Source organism: Microcebus murinus, chromosome 6, assembly GCF_040939455.1.
Source record: "Microcebus murinus isolate Inina chromosome 6, M.murinus_Inina_mat1.0, whole genome shotgun sequence".
In the NCBI taxonomy this organism is placed as follows: domain Eukaryota; kingdom Metazoa; phylum Chordata; class Mammalia; order Primates; family Cheirogaleidae; genus Microcebus; species Microcebus murinus.
In genome coordinates, this window is record NC_134109.1 from 47,602,203 (window position 1) to 47,622,582 (window position 20,380).

Below are 20,380 nucleotides of genomic sequence, written 5' to 3' on the forward strand. Positions count from 1 at the left end.
AGAGTGCTAGGATTACAGGCGTGAGCCACCACGCCCAGCCCTTAGTTCAGTTCTTATAACTATGGTGAATACAAAAATAACAGACTATCATGATATTATGGGACCTTGATATTATAATTGTATTGAGGAAAAGGGATACATGAAACTGTTATATATTATTTTACTTTGAATGTGTAAGTGGCTTAGAAATATACATCCCTATAAAATTTTAGGAATAGCTGAGATTAGGCAGGAGTAATTAGGGAAGACATTTTTGGAAGAGGTCAAATCTGAGATTGTCTCTAAAGGATGTATTTAGATAGGCAGAAAGGTGATCATAGGTATTCAGGGTAATGGGAAATAGTATGAACAAAGGCAGGAAAACAAATGACTATGATGTGCAGAGGAAATACATAAGGAAATTGACCTGAGAGGAATATAGACATAGTATTGCAAGGAATAGTCGATGAGATTAACTATATGGAATAGTGTATACTTGAAGATGACCTTGAAATCCAGGCCAAATTGTTAAACTTTTTCTGTGAACATTGAAGGATTTCTAGCAAGAAACATGACGGTAATTTTCCCAACATTTTATTACAAAATTTTTAAACATATAGCAAAGTTGAGAGAATTTTGCAGTGAACACCCACACACCCACCACCTAGATATCTATCCATTTATTCATATCTGTCTACCTGTGTATTCATTTATCATTCATCTATTAGCCCATTAATCATCTAATTTTTTGGACATATTTTGAAATACAGTGCTCCTTAAATACTTCCACTTGGATATCATTAACAGTTCAGTTTTTCTTTATTATTCTTTTGTTTTAACATGTGCATACAATTAAATATATCTTAAGTATACTCTTATTCAGTTTTTTTTCCTGCCTAGGAAAAGGAAGAATTGTTCAATTTTTAACAAACATATGTATCTCTATAATCCAAAGTCCTTTGAAGATATAGAATGTTATCATACCTGAGAAAGTTCCCCTATGCCGCATTTTTGTTCCCACTGCCCAAAGGCAGTATTCTGATTTTTTCTGCTCCATAGATAAGTTTTACCTGTTTTAGAATTTTATAGAAATGGATTCTTACATATTCTTTTGTGTCTGACTTCATTACCTCAACATGCTTTTGAGAGTCATTTGTATTATTGCTTGTAGCAGTAATTTGTTCTGTTGCTGTAGTAGCGTTTTGTTATATGAATATACACCACAGTTTGTTCATTTTTCCCACTGAAGGATACCTAGGGTTTTTTTTTTTTTCCAGTTTCTGATAATTATGAATAAAGGTACTATTTATCTTAGAAGTCTTATTGTGAATACATATTTTTTACTTGGGTAGATAGCTCAGAGTAGAATGGTTGGGTCATAAGGCAGGTATGTGTATGTTTACTTTTAAAAGAAAGTACCAAAACTTTTTCCAAAGACATTTTCAGCATCAGTGTGTAAGAGTTCCAGTTACTTCATATCCTCTCCAACATTTAATGATGTTGGTCTTTATACCTTAGCCATAATGCTGGGTGTATAGTAGCATTTCATTGTGTTTTTTTTCTTTTTTCTTTTTTTGAGATGGAGTCTCACTGTGTCACCTGAGCTAGAGTGCTGTGGTGTCAGCCTAGCTCACAGCAACCTCAAACTCCTGGACTCAAGATATTCTCCTGCCTCAGCCTCTTGAGTAGCTAGGATTATAGGTGCAGGCCACCATGCCCAGCTAATTTTTCTATTGTTAATAGAGATGGGATCACACTCTTGCTCAGGCTGGTCTCAAACTCCTCACCTCAAGTGATCCTTTTGCCTCAACCTCCCAAAGTGCTAGGGTTATAGATGTGAGCCACTGCACTCAGCCTCATTGTGGTTTTAATTTGTGTTTCCCTGATGAATAATGATGTTGAGAACTTTTTTTTATTATCTCTTATTGGCCATTCATACTTATTTTCTGAACAATCTGTTCAAGTCTCTATTTTTTACTTAGTTGTATAAATGAAAGTCTATTGAATAGGACTGAATGGCAATCTTTTGTCAGATAAATGTTTTTTTTTTTGTTTGTTTGTTTTTTTTTTTTTTTTTTTTTTTTTTTTGAGACAGAGTCTCACTTTGTTGCCCAGGCTAGAGTGAGTGCCGTGGCGTCAGCCTAGCTCACAGCAACCTCAAACTCCTGGGCTCGAGCGATCCTTCTGCCTCAGCCTCCCTGGTAGCTGGGACTACAGGCATGTGCCACCATGCCCGGCTAATTTTTTATATATATATCAGTTGGCCAATTGATTTCTTTCTATTTATAGTAGAGACGGGGTCTCGCTCTTGCTCAGGCTGGTTTTGAACTCCTGACCTTGAGCAATCCGCCCGCCTCGGCCTCCCAAGAGCTAGGATTACAGGCGTGAGCCACAGCGCCCGGCCAGATAAATGTTTTATAAATACTTTCTTCCAGTCTGTGGCTTCCCTATTAGTTTTCTTTTTCTTTTTCTTTTTTTTTCTTCTCCTTTTTGTGTGTGGGGGAGGGGCAGAGTCTTGTTCTGTTGCCTAAGCTGCAGTACAGTGGCAGGTTTTCATAACTCACTGCAACCTCAAACCCCTGACACAAGCAATCCTTCTGCCTTGGTCTGCTGAGTAGCTGCAACTACAGGCCACCACCACACCTGGCTAATTTTTAAAGTTGTTTTTTTTTTTTCTTTTTAGAAATGAGGTCTTGCTATGCTGCCCAGGCAAGTCTTGAAGTTCTGGTCTTAAGCTATCCTCCCCCCTTGGCCTCACAAAGTGTTGGAATTAACAGGCGTGAGCCACCACACCTGGCCTGTTAGTTTTCTTAATTATTTCTTTTGATGAGTTTTTAATTTTGATGAAGTCAATGATGAGATTTTTTTTTTCTTTTACATGATAATTTTTAAATTACATAGATGCCATAGAAAGGAAAGAAAATGGAAGCCGAACTATTTGGATTGATCTAAGTGTAAACTAGAAGCTAACATTTTTTTGAACCTTTGAAATATTCTCTAAACCACTAAGCTAATCAGGCACACAATGACTTAAAGTTGTTTTATTATAAGTAGCATAACAGAGACAGGGAATTAAATGTATTTTCTTAGCCTGAGAGAAAGACTGTTGTCTGTCAGGATGGAATAGAAGCTAACTTAGGAATAGTCATTTGTTGAAGTAATGAAGAAAAAATGCTAACTAATTTATACTATCTATATGTCTCTGTGGTGCTGAGTGGAATGTGATATTTGTATAGTTGATTAAATCTCTTTTTGAAAGTTTATATGTAACCATTTTTGTGAAAATACTGCAAAACAAAATAGTTCTATTTTTGTCTTTTGAAATGAAATAAAAAACTGTGGGCATATTTGTAGATTACTTAGAAATTTGATCATAATAGCACTCAAATTTTGAACCAGATACACTAAATCTTAGTTGGTTTTCCATTTTACCTGCAAAATATATCAAAACTTAGATCATAAAAATAACTTCAATATATAAATTTATGGGGTACAAATTTAATTTCGTTACATTGAAAATCTTGCATGATGGTAAAGTCAAGGCTTTATTGTATCCATCACTAGAGTAACATACATTGTACTTATTAAGTAATTTCTTGTCATCCATTCCCCTCTCAACCCCCATACTCTTCTGAGTCTCTGTTGCCTATCATTTCACACTCTGCTTCCATGTGTACACATTATTTAGCTCCCACCTACAAGTGAGAGCACATAGGCTCTCACTTTGCCTGTGTTGGAATTGTTTTACTTAAGAAAAATTGGCCTCCAGTTCCATCCATGAGGCTTCAAAAGACATGAGTTCATTCTTTATATTTATCTTTTCTGTTTATTTCTTTTCTTATTGATTTATCACTGTACTAACGAGGAATGATTTCATTCTTTTTTATGGGTGAATAATATTCCACTGTGTGTTTACACCACATTTTCTTTATCCAATCCTCCATTGATGGACAACTGGGGTTGATTCCATATCTTAGCTATTGTGAATACTGCTACAATAAACATACAAATGCAGGTATCCTTTTGATATAATGATTTCTTTTTCTTTGGATAGATACCCAGTAGTGGGATTGCTGCATTCTATAGTTTTAGTTTTTTGAGAAATCTCCATACTATTTTCCATAGATACTGTATTTTTTTTTTTTTTTTTTTTTTGAGACAGAGTCTCGCTTGTTGACCAGGCTAGAGTGAGTGCCGTGGCATCAGCCTAGCTCACAGCAACCTCAAACTCCTGGGCTCAAGCAATCCTTCTGCCTCAGCCTCCCGAGTAGCTGGGACTACAGGCATGCGCCACCATGCCCGGCTAATTTTCTATATATATTAGTTGGCCAATTAATTTCTTTCTATTTATAGTAGAGACGGGGTCTTGCTCTTGCTCAGGCTGGTTTTGAACTCCTGACCTCGAGCAATCCGCCCGCCTCAGCCTCCCAGAGTGCTGGGATTACAGGCGTGAGCCACCACGCCCGGCTGATACTGTATTAATTTACATTACCACCAACAGTCTGCATCCTCACCAACATCTATTATTTTTTTGTCTTTTTAATAATAGCCATTCTCATTGGAGTAAGATGATATTATGATTTTAATTTGTATTTCCCTGATAATTAGTGGTATTGAAAATTTTTTCATATGCCTTTTTTGGCCATTTTTCTTTTTTTTGAAAAAATGTCTGTTCATGTCCTTAGCTCACTTTTTTTTTTTTTTTTGGACAGGATCTTGCTCTTATCACCTGAGCTAAAGTACAGTGGTATTGTCATAGCTCACTGCAACCTCAAACACCTGGGTTCAAGTGATCCTCTCACCGTGGCCTCCCAAAGTGCTAGGATTGGCTGGGTGAGGTGGCTCACGAGTGTAATCCTCGCACTCTGGGAGGCCGAGGCAGGAGGATCACTCAAGGTCAGGAGTTTGAAACCAGCCTGAGCAAGAGCGAGACCCCATCTCTACTAAAAATAGAAAGAAATTAATTGGCCAACTAAAAATATGTAGAAAAAATTAGCCGGGCATGGTGGCACATGCCTGTAGTCCCAGCTACTCAGGAGGCTGAAGCAAGAGGATGGTTTGAGCTTAGGAGTTTGAGGTTGCTTTGAGCTAGGCTGATGCCACAGCTCTAGCCCAGGCAACAGAGTGAGAATCTGTCTCAAAGAAAAAAAAAAATTAAAAAAGAACAAAAAACAAAAAAAAAAACAAAGTGCTAGGCTTATAGATGTAAGCCACCATGCCTGTCCATTAGCCTACTTTTTAATGGGATTTATTTCTTGGTTGAGTTGAGTTCCTTGCAAAATCTAGACGTCAGTCTCCTGTCGGATGTGTAGTTTGCGATATTTTCTCCCATTCTGTGGGTTGTCTGTTCACTCTGTTGAGTATTTCTTTTGCTGTGCAGAAGCTTGTTAGCTTAACACATTGACTACCACACTAGAAAAAGCTTTTTTTCCTTGAGGCCACAGCATTTTATTATGAAAATAGAATAAAAACTTCGAAAACAGAACTATTCTTTCTAATTCAATGAAGAATTTGTTATTTTTTATTGTTTTCTGTGCATGAGTTATATGCAACTTTAAAAATAGTTCTCTCAGCTCCCAACGTGAAGAGATGTGAGTTACATATAATTCATGAGGCCCTGAGCTGAAAACCAGCGTGAGTTAAAAGCAACTCACATGGCAGTTAATGTGTTAATTAAGTCTTGTTTGTCTATTTTTATTGCCTGTACTTTCGAGGTCTTAGCAATGATTTCTTTTGCTTAGACCAATGTCCAGAATAATTTTCCCTAGGTGTTATGTTGTTGTTGTTGTTGTTGTTTTTAGTATTTTTGTAGTTTCACGTGTTACATTTAAGTCTTTAATCCATCTTGAGTTGATTTTTGTATGTGGTGAGAGATAGTGGTCCAATTTCATTTTTCCCATATGGCAATCCGATTTTCTTGACACTGTTTAGTGAAAAGGATGTCCTTTCCCCAGTGTATATTATTGATGACTTTGTCAAAGATCAGTTGGTTGGAATTATGTGGCTTTATTTCTGGGTTCTCTGTTCTGTTCCATTGATCTATGTGTCTACTTTTATACCAGTACCATGCTGTTTGGGTTATTATATCCTTGTAGTATAATTTAAGTCAGGCAATGAGATGTCTGTACCTTTGTTCTGTTTGCTTAGGATTGCTTTGGCTATTCAGGCTCTTTTTTGGTTCCATATGAATTTTAGGATTGTTTTTCTCTAATTCTGTGAAAAATGACCTTAGTGTTTTGATAGGGATTGCATTGAATCTGTAAATTGTTTTTGCAAGTATGGTCATTTTAAGGATATTAATTATTCTGATCCATTATCATGGGATGTTTTTCCATTTGTGTCATCTATGATTTTTTTCATCAGTATTCTGTAGTTTTCCTTGTAGAGATCTTTCACCTCCTTAGTTAAATATATTCCTAGGTTAAAAAATACTTTTTTCATTTAAGAATTTAAAAAGAGCTTTTGTACTGTAGATTATGAATTTTCTACGTATGAAGAGAAGGGACTTTTCTTTAATATAAATGGATAAACAAAGAAACCACAATTTTTATACTTATAATATTTTTAAAGTATAATTTTAAAATAATGCACGATCTGAAGACCTACTCTCTTCATATTATTAAAGTACTTAAGGTATTAATTAAATATAGATTACAGATTTATTGAGTATTATATTAGCCCTTGTATATCAAGCTATGACCATGGAATTAGAGAAGTGAAAGGAATGTAATTGAATGCTTAGTTTTCACTAAAATGTGTTTGTGTCTTTCCATTTTATCAGGATCTTAAATGTGTTTCGGCACTGGGTTGAACACCATTTTTATGACTTTGAAAGAGATTTGGAATTACTCGAAAGACTAGAATCCTTCATTTCAAGTGTAAGAGGTATATTATTTAAAGGTTTGATTGCATCTTTGTTGCACATGAGTTTATTTCAAGTTTGTGTGACTTTTAATTAAGAAATTAAACTATTTTTCATTTTTAAGAAGGTGAAACAACATTTGGCATGGTTTTTATAGACTCGAAAGAGCTCACATGTTTACAATCACCTTGGAACCCTGCCTATCTCTGAAAGAAAAAATATATAAATAACATAACAAGCCTAGATTATTTTATGTCCTACTTGTTCTTTAAGAGGAATTTTATTTAAGGTAGAGAATATGATTCCTTTGTTTCTACTTTTTTTTTTTTTTTTTTTTGTGAGACAAGGTCTTGCTCTGTCACCCAGGCCAGGGTGCAGTAGTGCAATCACAACTCACTGCAGCCTCAAACTCCTGGGCTCAAGTGATCCTCATACCTCAGCCTCCTGAGGAGCTGGGACTACAGGCGAGTGCCACCATGCCTGGTGCCTCATTTTTCTTATTTTTTGTAGAGATAAGGTTTCGCTATATTGCTCAAGCTCTTCTTGAACTCCTGGCCTCTAGTGATCCTCTTGCTGCAGCCTCCCTCCCACCTTATCCTCCCAAAGTATTGAGATTACAGGCATGAACCACTGGGCCTGGCCTTCCGTTGTTTCTACTTTGAGATGTTTAAGATAATTTTTATCATGTGTGCTTAGAATTATTCATAATAAGTTAATTTTAAATTATATTCTTAATGAGGACACTAGATTATATGGGTAATCTAAGAAGCTTCTAAAATGAACACACATATTAAAATGTTAATAAATTGAGTAAATGGTTATGTTAATGTCTAAAATTCTTTTCTATACAAGTTATACTTCAGGATAACCAAATAGTTCATGAGATAAAGTTTATAAAAGTATTTCAGCTAATACTATAGTGAAGGGTATTGGTAGAATTCCACCATTTCTGAATTACTAGTAAAATAATAGATCTAGGGAATTATCATAAGAGGATGAGTAACATCACAAAAATAAAGGTAACTGGACATTATATGCCCCCTGTTAGAGGTATTCTTGGCAAATATTCATGTCAAAAAATTGATCCTGAATTAGACCAAATCTTTATGTCTCTGATTTACAGAAAATGTAGGGGACAGAGAAATGTGACTAATGATACCACAGAGTCGGAATTGGCAAAATACAGACTTGGAAAACACTAAAGGACAAATGATTGAGTTTCTTGAACAAATTGCAATAAAAAATGAACCATAAAGGTGTAACCTGTAGATTAAAGAAGACTCGAGACATACTAAATGCAGTGTGTGGATCTTGTTCAGATTCCTTTTCAAACCAACTATAAGAAAACATTTATGAGATAGAGAAATTTGAACACTAACAAAATGTTTGAAGATGCAGTGTATTAAGAAGTTACCAGTTTTGTGTATGATAATTGTATTATTATTTTAAAGAATCTTTTAGAGACACATACTTAAATTATGAATGAAATGATATATCTTAAATTTGTTTCAGAATAATCTAGGGAGTGAAGGGAGGGCATAAATGGGATTAGATGAAACAGAAATTGGCCATAAGTTGATAATTGTTGAAGCTAGGTGAAGGTTAAAGACTATATGAAGATTTGCAGTTATCTCTGTCAAGTAAAAGGCATTTTTGTTTATGTGTTATTTTTCCAGGGAAAGCTATGAAGAAATGGGTAGAATCAATTGCTAAGATCATCAAGAGGAAGAAGCAAGCTCAGGCAAATGGAATAAGCCATAATATCACCTTTGAAAGTCCCCCTCCACCAATTGAATGGCATATCAGCAGACCAGGACAGTTTGAAACATTTGATCTCATGACACTGCATCCAATAGAAATCGCGCGTCAGCTAACACTTTTGGAATCTGATCTCTACAGGTAGACAATTAATGTTAATTCCTGCTCTGTTTACAAGAAACTTGAACATACCTCTACCTATTTTCAAAACATTTTGCAAATTATTCATGAGTGCTTAAAAATACCTTATCTATATTCAGGGATTTGGAGGAACAGTCATAGTTTTTAACTACAGTTTGTCCTATGGGTAAAAGTCTTATATCACTATTTAGGCCTAGATTAGGGACTAGCAGAAATGGCAGAGAGAAGACTATTGCAATAGAATAGTAACTATTTTCAAGTCAATTGCTCCTCTCTTACTATTAATACTTTCTCAGATTGCTTTAGTCTAAGGTCATTCAGCCAAGTCAATCAGTATGGATGCTAGGCTCTTGGCCTCTAAATGAATAGAATATTGAGTAAGACAGGCTTTCTTCTTTCATTTACAACCCAGGCTTCTTTGAAGAGTACAGACCATGCAGGTAACAGCTCTCTGTCATAAAATATGTCCCCATTCTTATCATTCCATCAAAAACTTTTCTGCATTTAGGAGCCGCTTTTATTTTTATTATTTTTATTTTTTGATGTGTCTGCTATTTGTTTCTTCTCCCTCCCCTTTATTTTTAGTTGACACATAATAATTGTACTTATTTATGGAATACAGAGTGATATTTTGATAGTGTATATAATGTATAATGATAATCAGAGTAGTTAGCATATCCATCACCTTGAACATTCAAAATCCTCTCTCAGCTTTTTGAAAATATATAATAAATTATAGTTAACCATATTCACCCTGCAGTGCTATAGAACATCAGAACTCATTCCTCCTATCTAGCTGTAGTTTTATACCTGTTAACAGCCTCTCCCTGTCTTCCTCTCCCCGCTACCCTTTCCAGTCTCTAATACCCACAATTCTACTCTATACTTCCATGAGCTCAAAAATTTTTTCACTTCCTACATATGAGGAAGAACATGCAATATTTTTTTTTTGTGCCTGACTTCTTCGCTTGACATATGTCCTCCAAGCTCATTCATGTTGCTATGAGGGAATTTCATTCTTTTTTATGGCCGAATAGTATTCCATTGTGTATATATACTGCATTATCCATTCATCTGTTGATGGACATTTAGATTCCTTATCTTAGTTTTGTGGATAGTATAGGAGCCCCCCACTCCCCCACTTTTTTTTTTTTTTTGAGACAGAGTCTCACTTTGTTGCCCAGGCTAGAGTGAGTGCCATGGTGTCAGCTTAGCTCACAGCAACCTCAATCTCCTGGCCTTAAGCAATCCTCCTGCCTCAGCCTCCTAAGTAGCTGGGACTACAGGCATGCGCCACCATGCCTGGCTAATTTTTTTCTATATATATTAGTTGGCCAATTAATTTCTTTCTATTTATAGTAGAGACGGGGTCTCGCTCTTGCTCAGGTTGGTTTCGAACTCCTGAACTCAAACGATCCACCCGCCTCGGCCTCCCAGAGAGCTAGGATTACAGGCGTGAGCCACCGCACCCGGCCGGAGCCCCCTTTTAAAATACAAATACCCTTGAGAAGTTACCCTGATTAGCAGCCAATTTACTTTTTATAAGGATTACACAGGGAAAAGCAAGAATATATATATATATATATAGTTTTGTTTCAGTTGTAGGTTTTGTAGTAGGTAGAAATGAAGGGACTTGTTACTTGCAGTTACAAAACAAATAGTACAGACTCAAGTTTTTCCTCACAGTGTGACTGTTACACAAATGAACAGAAAAAACAAAGCACTTAGCTTCATGTGGACTTACTTTTGTGACATAGAAAAATACCTTGGTTAAGTGAAATGCATTATGGAAGAAGGGTAATATACTTAAAACATTGACACATCATTTGTAAATTACATTTCTGGTGAAATAGTAGAGCCAGTTAAGAAAACTTATTTCAAAAACTGTTAGAAAGTATCCATTTGTACTCAAATCTACTGATCAAAACTTTTTTTTTGAGACAGGTCTTGCTCTGTTGCCCAGGCTAGAGTTGTAGTGGTGGCATCATAGCTCACTGCAACTTCAAACTCCTGGGCTCAAGAGATCTTCCCACCTCAGCCTCCTGAGTAGCTGGGACTACAGGGGTGAACCACCATGCCCAGATAATTTTTCTGTGTTTTGTAGGGATGTGGTCTCACTCTTGCTCAGGCTGGTCTTGAACTCCTGGCCTCAAGCAGTCCTCCTACCCGGGCATCCCAAAGTGCTAAGATTATAGATGTGAGCCACCTTGTTAGGCCTCCTTTTTTTCTTTTTTTTAAAGTGAATAACCTAGTCTGTAAGACACTGATGGCAGTGCCACTGGTCAGTTTTTTAAATTATGTAATCATGACTTACCATACAGAATGATTTAATCTGCTCTTTTTGATTTTTATTAAATATTTTAGGCATTCAAAAAATATAAACAATAACATACTGAATGCTCATGAGCAACAAAAATGTTACAGATAAAATTGAAATCCTTCATGTAATTCTCCTCAATTTCATTATCCTTCTCTCTCCCAAGAAATAACCACTATCCTGAATTTGGTGTTTACTGTTCCTCTGTATATCTTTATAATTTATATACATACACACATATTCACAGATAGTAATAGCATTGTTTTGTACATTTTTAAATTGCAGATATGTATGTATCATTCTGTAATGTTTTTATTTAAATTGTTTTCAATATTTCTTCAAGTTGATAAGTATAGTTGTAGTTGGCTTATTTTAGCTGCTGTATAGTATTCCGTTCCATGAATGTTCCACAATATATCCAGTCTCTTGATGATAAGCCTCTGTATTATTTAGGAATTTTTATTCTTGCAAATAATGGGCTTCACTGAACATTCTTGTAAATGTGTTTGTATAACTTTATGTTAAGAGTTTATATAGGGTATATACCTAGGAGTAGAATGGCTGGGTCATCTTGTGTGTATATCTTTAGTACTATGAGATATTGTCAAATTTTTTATAAAGTGGATATTTTTACTTCCATATCAGTGTTCTTCTTTTGCCATATTTTTACCCATTTGGTATTATCAGACTTTTGTAAGTCTGATAGGAGTAAAATAGGATTGCACTGAGGTTTTATGCTCTTTTCCCTGAGTAAGAGATGAATTATTTTTCATGTTTGTGGTTGTTCGTTTCTATTTCTCTGTGAATTGCTTGTTTGTATGTTTGTCCACTTATCTTTGGGGTTAACTGTCTTTTTCTTACTAAGTTTTAGGAGATCTTTAAATAATTTTGATACTAATCCTTTGTATGTTAAGTTGCACTGATTTTTGATTCCACAGGAAAGTTCAACCATCTGAACTTGTAGGGAGTGTGTGGACCAAAGAAGATAAAGAAATAAATTCTCCAAATTTATTAAAAATGATTCGCCATACCACAAATCTCACGCTCTGGTTTGAAAAGTAAGTTTTTATTTACTCTATCTTAATACTTAATAGTCACAATATTAAGTCAGATTTAAGCTAAAATTCTGGCTATTAGTAGGTTTTTTTGTTGTTGTTTTCTAAGTGAGGTGAAAAAACTTCTCTAAACCATTAAATTTTTTTGTTGTTAGATGCATTGTGGAAGCAGAAAATTTTGAAGAACGGGTGGCAATACTGAGTAGAATTATAGAAATTCTGCAAGTTTTTCAAGATTTGAATAATTTCAATGGTGTATTGGAGATAGTCAGTGCAGTAAATTCAGTGTCAGTATACAGACTAGACCATACCTTTGAGGTAAGTTTTAGGCTTAAATATTTCATTTTGGGGGGAGAAGATAAAATTAATGTAAAAGAGGTTACTTCTACCACCTGTCTTTTTGAATAAATTCTTTGCAAACTCATCTTTTCTCTTAAATACAGTAATATAAAAAATATTAGAAAATATATAGGCCAAGAGCAGTGGCTCACGCCTGTAATCCTAGCACTCTGGGAGGCCAAGGTAGGAGTATTGCTTGAGCTCAGGAATTCAAGACCAGCCTGAGCAAGAGTGAGACCCTGTCTCTACTATAAATAGAAAGAAATTAGCCAAACAACTAAAAATAGAAAAAATTAGCTGGGCATGGTGGCACGTGCCTGTAGTCCCCACTACCCAGGAGGCTGAGGCAGGAGGATCACTTGAGCCCAGGAGTTTGAGGTTGCTGTGAACTAGGCTGACACCATGGCACTCTAGCCTGGGCAACAGAGTGAGACTCTATCTCAATAAAAAGAAAAAAAAAAAAAAAAGAAAAAGAAAATATATTGATATATGAATCTACTTACCTAAATGTAATGAAGTTCCAAGTGGATTTTTTCATTGATAGTCTCAAATAAATGACAAAGGATTTTAAATATAAATATAAAAATAACTTCTTAATCACTTTAGTATATTCAACAAAAGAATAACGTGGAAAAGAATTCTTTCTAAAACTGAAATTTATATTTTAGATTATAAGATAATATGTGTTTAATGTAGAAATTCAGGAGGTACAGAAAGCATAGAAAGATTTTATGTGTGTGTATATAGATATGTATATACATATTTTATACATATATATTTTTAGTTTTTAGAAACAGGGTCTTGCTTTGTTGCCCAGGCTGGAGTGCAGTGTGCAATCATAGCTCACTGTAACCTCAAACTTCTGGGCTCAGGCAATCCTCCCACTTCAGTTTCCTGAGTAGCTGGGACTACAGGCATGTGCCACCATGCCCAGCTAATTTTTCTTATTTTTTTGTAGAGATGAGTTCTTGCTATGTTGCCCAGGCTAGTCTCGAACTCCTGTCCTCAAGCTATCCTCCCAGTTTGACCTCCCAAAATGCTGGAATTACAGGCGTAAGCCATTGTACCACACTTGTACATATCTTTAGTAACAAAATTAAGATTATATCATGCATAGATTTTTATGGCGTGCATTTTTTTCTCATAAACATTTTCTTATTTTATTAGCTTATCTTCAAAAATAAGTTTGTTTGTTTTTTTCTTTTTTTCTTTTCTTTTTTTTTTTTTTTTGAGACAGAATCTCACTCTGTTGCCCAGGCTAGAGTGCTGTGGCATCAGCCTAGCTCACAGCAACCTCAAACTCCTGGGCTCAAGCAATTCTTCTGCCTCAGCCTCCTAAGTAGCTGGGACTACAGGCATGCACCACCATGCCCGGATAATTTTTTCTATATATATTTTTAGTTGGCCGATTAATTTCTTTCTATTTTTTTTTAGTAGAGGTGGGTTCTCGCTCTTGCTCAGGCTGGTTTCGAACTCCTGACCTCGAGCCATCTGCCTGCCTCGGCCTCCCAGGATGCTAGGATTACAGGCGCAAGCCACTGCATCCGGCCTGGAAGTTTTATTTTTATTAGTTAAATATATTAGTCTCTTCATTTATGGGTTCTTCCTTTGCTTTTTGCACCTAGAAAAGCTTTTTCAAAGTGAAGTATAACAAGTTAGAAACTCAGCCGTACAAATATTGCCTTCGAGAATGTAAAGTTTTACAATCTTTCTGTAAAGTAATCTAGCAATATATCTTAAAATTAAAAATACACATATTCTTTGACCCAGAATCCTAAAGAAATAAAATCTTAAAGAAGTAAAAGCACCAAACTCTGATGTTATATGTACAAAGATAGAGTTTTTGCAGCAGTAATTGTAGTAGCAGAAGGCCAGATGTGGTGTCTCTAGCACTTTAGGAGGCCAAGGTGGGAGGATCGCTTAAAGCCAGGAGTTTAAGACCAGCCTGGGTAACATAGGGAGATGCTGTCTCTACAAAAAGTTAAAAAAAAAAAAATAGCTGGACATGGTGGCACATGCCTGTAGTCCCAACTACTTGGGAGGCTGAGACAGGAGGATCCCTTGAGCCAGGAGTTTGAGGTTTCAGTGAACTATAATGGCACCACTGTACTCCAGCCTGGGCAACAGAGCAAGACCCTGTCTCAAGAGAAAAGAAAAGAAAAGAAAAAAAAATTATAGTAGCAGAAAACTAGAAACAACCTTAATGTTCATCAAGAGGAGAATGATTATATACATTATCTTACATCTTTAGTGTGGAGTATTGCTCAGCTATAGAAAAAAAGGTAAATGGGATCTATGTGTATTGTCTTGGAAGAATATTTGTGATATTTTAGGGGAAAAATAGAAAGAAAGCTCAGAACAATTATAATATGATTCCATTTTAGTATAATAAAGCAGAACAAACTTTAAACCTCTAAGTGTAATTGTATAAGTATTAAGAATAGTGTGGGAGGGTACATACTCCTCTCTTAACATTGGTTTTTTTCCCAGTGGGTTGTGATTAGAGGGGAACAGAGGATAAACTGCTTTAATGTATGTATTATGTATTTTTCTATTTGAGTGTTCGCATCTTACTGATTTGTACAAACTTTTTATATATTAAAGATATCAACACTCAAATATTACCAAATAATTAATCTATTTAATAAATAAAATTTGTCATAAATTAAGGGTCCTGTTTCTGATTTTCTATTCCATTCCTTGGATCTATTTGATTATTCCTGAGCCAGTGCCACATGTCTAAATTGCCATAACTTTATAATAGTCCTTGATAAAGAAGAGAAGGGCACGTTCTTACCAAACTTATTCTTTTATATAGGATATTTTATATTTTTCATGAGTGATGTTTGTTGGCTCTTTGTTCTCCTATATAAATTCTAGAATCAATTTAAGCTTCATTTTTTTAAAAAAATTGTGATTTTTATAGGAGTTACATTTGATCTGTAAATCAATTAATGAAGAACTGACATTTTATAATAATAAGTCTTTTCGGCCAAGAACAATAAATCTCTCCATTAATGTACTCAATTAATAAAAAGTTTTATGATTTTTTTGACAGCAATCTTACACATCTTTTGTTAAATTTATGTTAGAATATTTTTAAAAATTATATTTTCTTTGTTGACATCTAGAAGTACAATTGATTTTGTCTATTGACTTTATAGATTGTACAACACTGCTAAATTCTGTCATTAACATTCTATATGTAGACTTGTTGGAATTTCTTCATGGACAATCATATTCTCTGTGAATACTGACAGATTTTTTCTTTTCAATTTCTAGTCCTTTGTTTCTTTTTCTTGTCTATGCTGGCTTCTGTGTAGTATTGAATAAAAGCTAAGGTGCTGTCACCTTTGCTTTTTCCTTAACTTAAAGGAAGTGCATTGAGTATTCCGTCAAATATGTTTGCTGTGGAGTGTTTGTGTGTGTGTGTGTGTGTGTGTGTGTGTGTGTGTGTGCACGCGCGCACGTGCACATGCACGGGCACTTTATGAGGTTAAAATTAAGATAATTAATTTTCAGTAAGAAAATCTAATTACGAAATATAAAAGAAATGCTTGTGTTTATTTCATTCACTCAATTTTTGTTTGTCTTTTTGCGCTTCCACAGTTTACTTCTCCTTATCAAAACCCTACCCTTAGCCCTAAAAGACTTTTGAGTGGAAAATATTTGAATGCTGAGGGATTATAATTTTTCTCTCCTACAGCTATAACTTGATTCTGAAGAAGAATTTTTTTACTGCTTAATTCTTTAATTTATTAGAAAAAACTGACATTTTTACAGTAATCTTTTCAGCCACAAACAATAGTATACCTAAAACAGGTTTTGTATTTGTAGACAAAGAGAGGAGAGATCATTTCAGGCAAGTGCACAAAGAATACTCACTCATCTCAAAAAATTGTTTTCCAAATAATTAGCAAAATTTTATAAAATTTAAAGCTCTGCATTCATAAAATATTGAATTATAAAAAATGATACTCAATTTATATATTTTAAAGGCATTGCAGGAAAGAAAACGGAGAATTTTGGATGAAGCTGTGGAACTGAGTCAAGATCACTTTAAAAAATACTTAGTAAAACTTAAGTCAATTAATCCACCTTGTGTGCCTTTTTTTGGTGAGTTACTAAATATGGATATCTTTTGATGGCAAGTATGTTATAGCCAAGAGGGGTTATTGGTTGTCTTTATTTTATATCTGAGCTCATCTACTTTTAGTAGCTGTCTGTATTGATAAATAAAACTTAAACTCATTATTTCCTTATCCATAAAATGAAGATTATGATAATACCTCATAGAGTTGTAATTAAGGATTAAAAATATTTTGTCTGTACTACCAATACAAAGTCTAGCATATAGTAGGTACTTGTGAAATAAATGATAATAACTGTTATATCTATGTCACATCTATAGTGTTTGTTTTCTCTTTAACTTATTAAAGACTTTTAAGTGATTTTTAAATTTAGAATTAAAACATTTTTATATATTATATTAAACAGAGTTTTATATCAGAAACTTTTTGTACTATTGAAATTAAATGCCTTAAATCAAGGTTTCTTAACCTCAATGTTATTGATATTTTCTGTCAAATAATTGTTTATTTTGAGGGTCTGTCATGCATTGTAGGATGTTTAACAGCATCCTACAATGGCCTCTATTCACTACATGCCAGTAGTAACCCCTACATTGTGATAACCAAAAATGTCTCTGGACACTCCCAAATATCCCCTGGGGGACAAAACTGACCTCAGTTGAGAACCACTAATTGAAATGAATCAGCGATTATGCATAAAAAGGGACTAAAAACTTTTTATTGTCTAAGAATGAGAAATAATTATTTTTCTATCTAAATTACAGGCTTTGAGAAAATAGTTAGTTTATATCTGTAGTCTTATTAACCAAAATTGGCTTAAAAATTTATTGATCAAAAATCATGTAAGATCATTGGCATTAAATATTTATCATCAAATTTAAAATATTTGGTTGGAATACATTTGATACAATTTAGACTTTGTGAAATGTTGTAGAAGAGCTTAATTTGCCATTTCTTTTTCTTTTAAAATTCTGTCCCTTATAAAAAATTCTTAATGGAAAATTAATGATTATCTATTGGAGACTTATGAACATTTTAGAAGTACAACTGCTGAGTAATATAGGAAGATACCTTTCAACTTTACACAAATCAGTTGTTTTCCCAAATAATTGATTAAATAACCAATTTAAAAATAACTGTAAATACTTTTTTTTTTTACTAGGAATATATTTAACAAATATTCTGAAGACCGAAGAAGGGAATAATGATTTTCTAAAAAAGAAAGGGAAAGATTTAATCAATTTCAGTAAGAGGAGGAAAGTAGCTGAAATTACTGGAGAAATTCAGCAGTATCAGAATCAGCCTTACTGTTTACGGATAGAACCAGAAATAAGGGTAAATATTTTCTTTGCTTATCTTTAAAAAAAGAAGATGTTAAATCCTATGTGATCTCTAAGAAATATCATCACACATCATGCTATTTATTTTGCTATGAAAATAATACAATGAGTTAATAATCAGTAGATAACAGTGCTAAATATTAGATATTCTACGCCAACTGCCTATAGTTGTTAAATATTAAGTACTTTTTCTTGAAATTATTGGTTCTTTGTGTAGCTGGTTCCAGCAACAATTCCAAAAAGGAGAATTTATAATGGAAGAAGCTTTCCGATGTCCATGCAGTAAAAAGAAAATCCACTACTAGCTTTGATTGATAGTGATTTTAGATATTTTGCATGTGCCAGTATAGCATTGAATAATTCATTCTTCATAAGAAAACTGTTTAAATAAAGGAAGGGTTGGGAAAGTAGGATATGTATGCATAGCAGAAGATGATTTTTCTAATAGTCTATCAACTGATATTCTATTTTGAGCAGTAGGTATATAGTATTGATTCTGGGGTACCATAAAATGTGGAATACCTTCTGAATTAAATTATGATTATTGCTTTTATGTTAGATGGGTGTTGTATTATATGAAATTGATATCACATTATAACTATTTACCAAAGTAAATTCACCTGTCACATTAAAAATTGTGCTAAACTTTCAGGCATAATCTGTAGATTCTTGGGCATATTGAGTGAAAATTACTCCCATCCTCCTAAATTATGAGGTAGTAACTGTTCTTTGTTCCCAGTTCAAAACAGTACCCTAAAGTCCTAAGAAAGGATGATTTAAACCACACCATTTATTAAAATGTAAGCAGATACTTTTAAAAGTACTTTTAAAATGTAAGCAGATGCTTTTAAAAAAATGCTGATAAGCTACCAGTAGTCACCTATTTCATCCCATCTCCTCACGGTTGGGCCCATCCCTAAGATGTGGAGCTTTACAAACCTAAAGAAATATGTTCTTGAAGCCCAAATTTGAGTTCACAATATATTTTTCCACAGAAATAATCTTATATTGTAGTTGGGTATACTTGAAATAGTACTTTTAGCATTCATATTTTAGAAACATATCTGCTAACAGGTTTTTGTGGTCTAGTCTAGGTTTCCTATAATCATTTAAAGCATTTTGGGAGGGAAATGCCTTCTTTTTGATTGAGTCAAAATAGGTTTAAAATGTAGATAAAGTAGCTATTCACTTTTTAAACCACAGTTAACCACACTAAATAGTATTTAAAAATAGAGCAAAGGATGAAAAAAATCAAAAATACTGTTATAGCTTTCTAAAAGCCTTTTTTTTTTTTTTTTTTTTTTTTGGAAACAGTCTCACTTTGTTGCCCAGGCTAGAGTGAGTGCCATGGCATCAGCCTAGCTCACAGCAACCTCAAACTCCTGGGCTCAAGCAATCCTACTGCCTCAACCTCCTGAGTAGCTGGGACTACAGGCATGTGCCACCATGCCCAGCTAATTTTTTTTCTGTATATATTAGTTAGCCAATTAATTTCTTTCTATTTATAGTAGAGACAGCCTCTTGCTCAGGCTGGTTTCGAACTCCTGACCTCAAGCAATCCGCCCGCCTGGGCCTCCCAGAGTGCTAGGATTACAGGCGTGAGCCACCGCGCCTGGCCTATATATATTTTTAAACTACTTCAAAATTAAATAAAGCTAAAGCAAAATTAAATAAAGCTAAAAGTAATTTGCTTCTAAGGATTTTTCTTAAGAAAATCATAAATGTACAGAAAAATTTTTATGTGTAAGGAGCTAATACTAGCAATTATTATTAAAATAGCAAAGAATTAGAAAGTACCTATATGGATAAACTAACTGTATGGAGGCTAGTGGAATAAATTCTGGAACATCCATCTGATGGAATACTATAAGTTAAAATTTGTATTTTACAAAATAAACCACATGGAAAAAAATTAATCGAATATAAACTTTAAAAAGATTAAAAGTAACTGTGGTGTTATCCTAATTTTGCAGAAAAAATTTCAATATGTATATACATGCATATATTTACACACAGTAAAATCATTGAAAGATATTCTAATAATTAAATGTAAACAGGGAGATCTCTGGCTAGTGAGATTACTGTTTCTTTTTCTTTTTTCTTTGTTTTGCTACTATTAAATCATCTAAAATTTTACTTAACTCAAACTTAAGCTTAGAAAATATTTTTTGATAAAGATGAAATTTTTTTATAAAAGTATTTTTTATACTAGAGATCAGCACAGATAAGTTTAAGTTTATAATTGTTCTTGAAATTACTTATTTTTTTGTTTTTTTTAAGATGTAAGCTCTGACTAGGTTGCACAGGCTGGTCTCTAACTCCAGGCCTCAAGCAATCCTTATACCTCAGCCTCCCAAAATCTTGGGATTATAGTCCTGAGCCATTGCTCCTAGCTAGAAATTACTGTTAAATAGACTTTCCACTCCAAGGTGGTGTGGTGGCTAAAGCAGGAGGATTGCTTGAGCCAGGACTTTGAGGCTGTAATATGCTATAATTAC

General features: G+C 34.1%; 1 protein-coding gene across 1 annotated transcript in view; it reads left to right on the forward strand.

Moving 5' to 3' along the window:
* Positions 1 to 20,380, forward strand: part of SOS2 (SOS Ras/Rho guanine nucleotide exchange factor 2) — an 87,184-nt gene that overhangs the window by 58,577 nt on the left and 8,227 nt on the right. The window contains exons 13-18 of the mRNA XM_012757969.3: positions 6,761 to 6,864; positions 8,518 to 8,740; positions 11,996 to 12,115; positions 12,268 to 12,430; positions 16,450 to 16,567; positions 17,705 to 17,877. Coding sequence (XP_012613423.1) covers positions 6,761 to 6,864; positions 8,518 to 8,740; positions 11,996 to 12,115; positions 12,268 to 12,430; positions 16,450 to 16,567; positions 17,705 to 17,877 — 901 coding nt within the window. The remainder of the gene's footprint in view (positions 1 to 6,760; positions 6,865 to 8,517; positions 8,741 to 11,995; positions 12,116 to 12,267; positions 12,431 to 16,449; positions 16,568 to 17,704; positions 17,878 to 20,380) is intronic.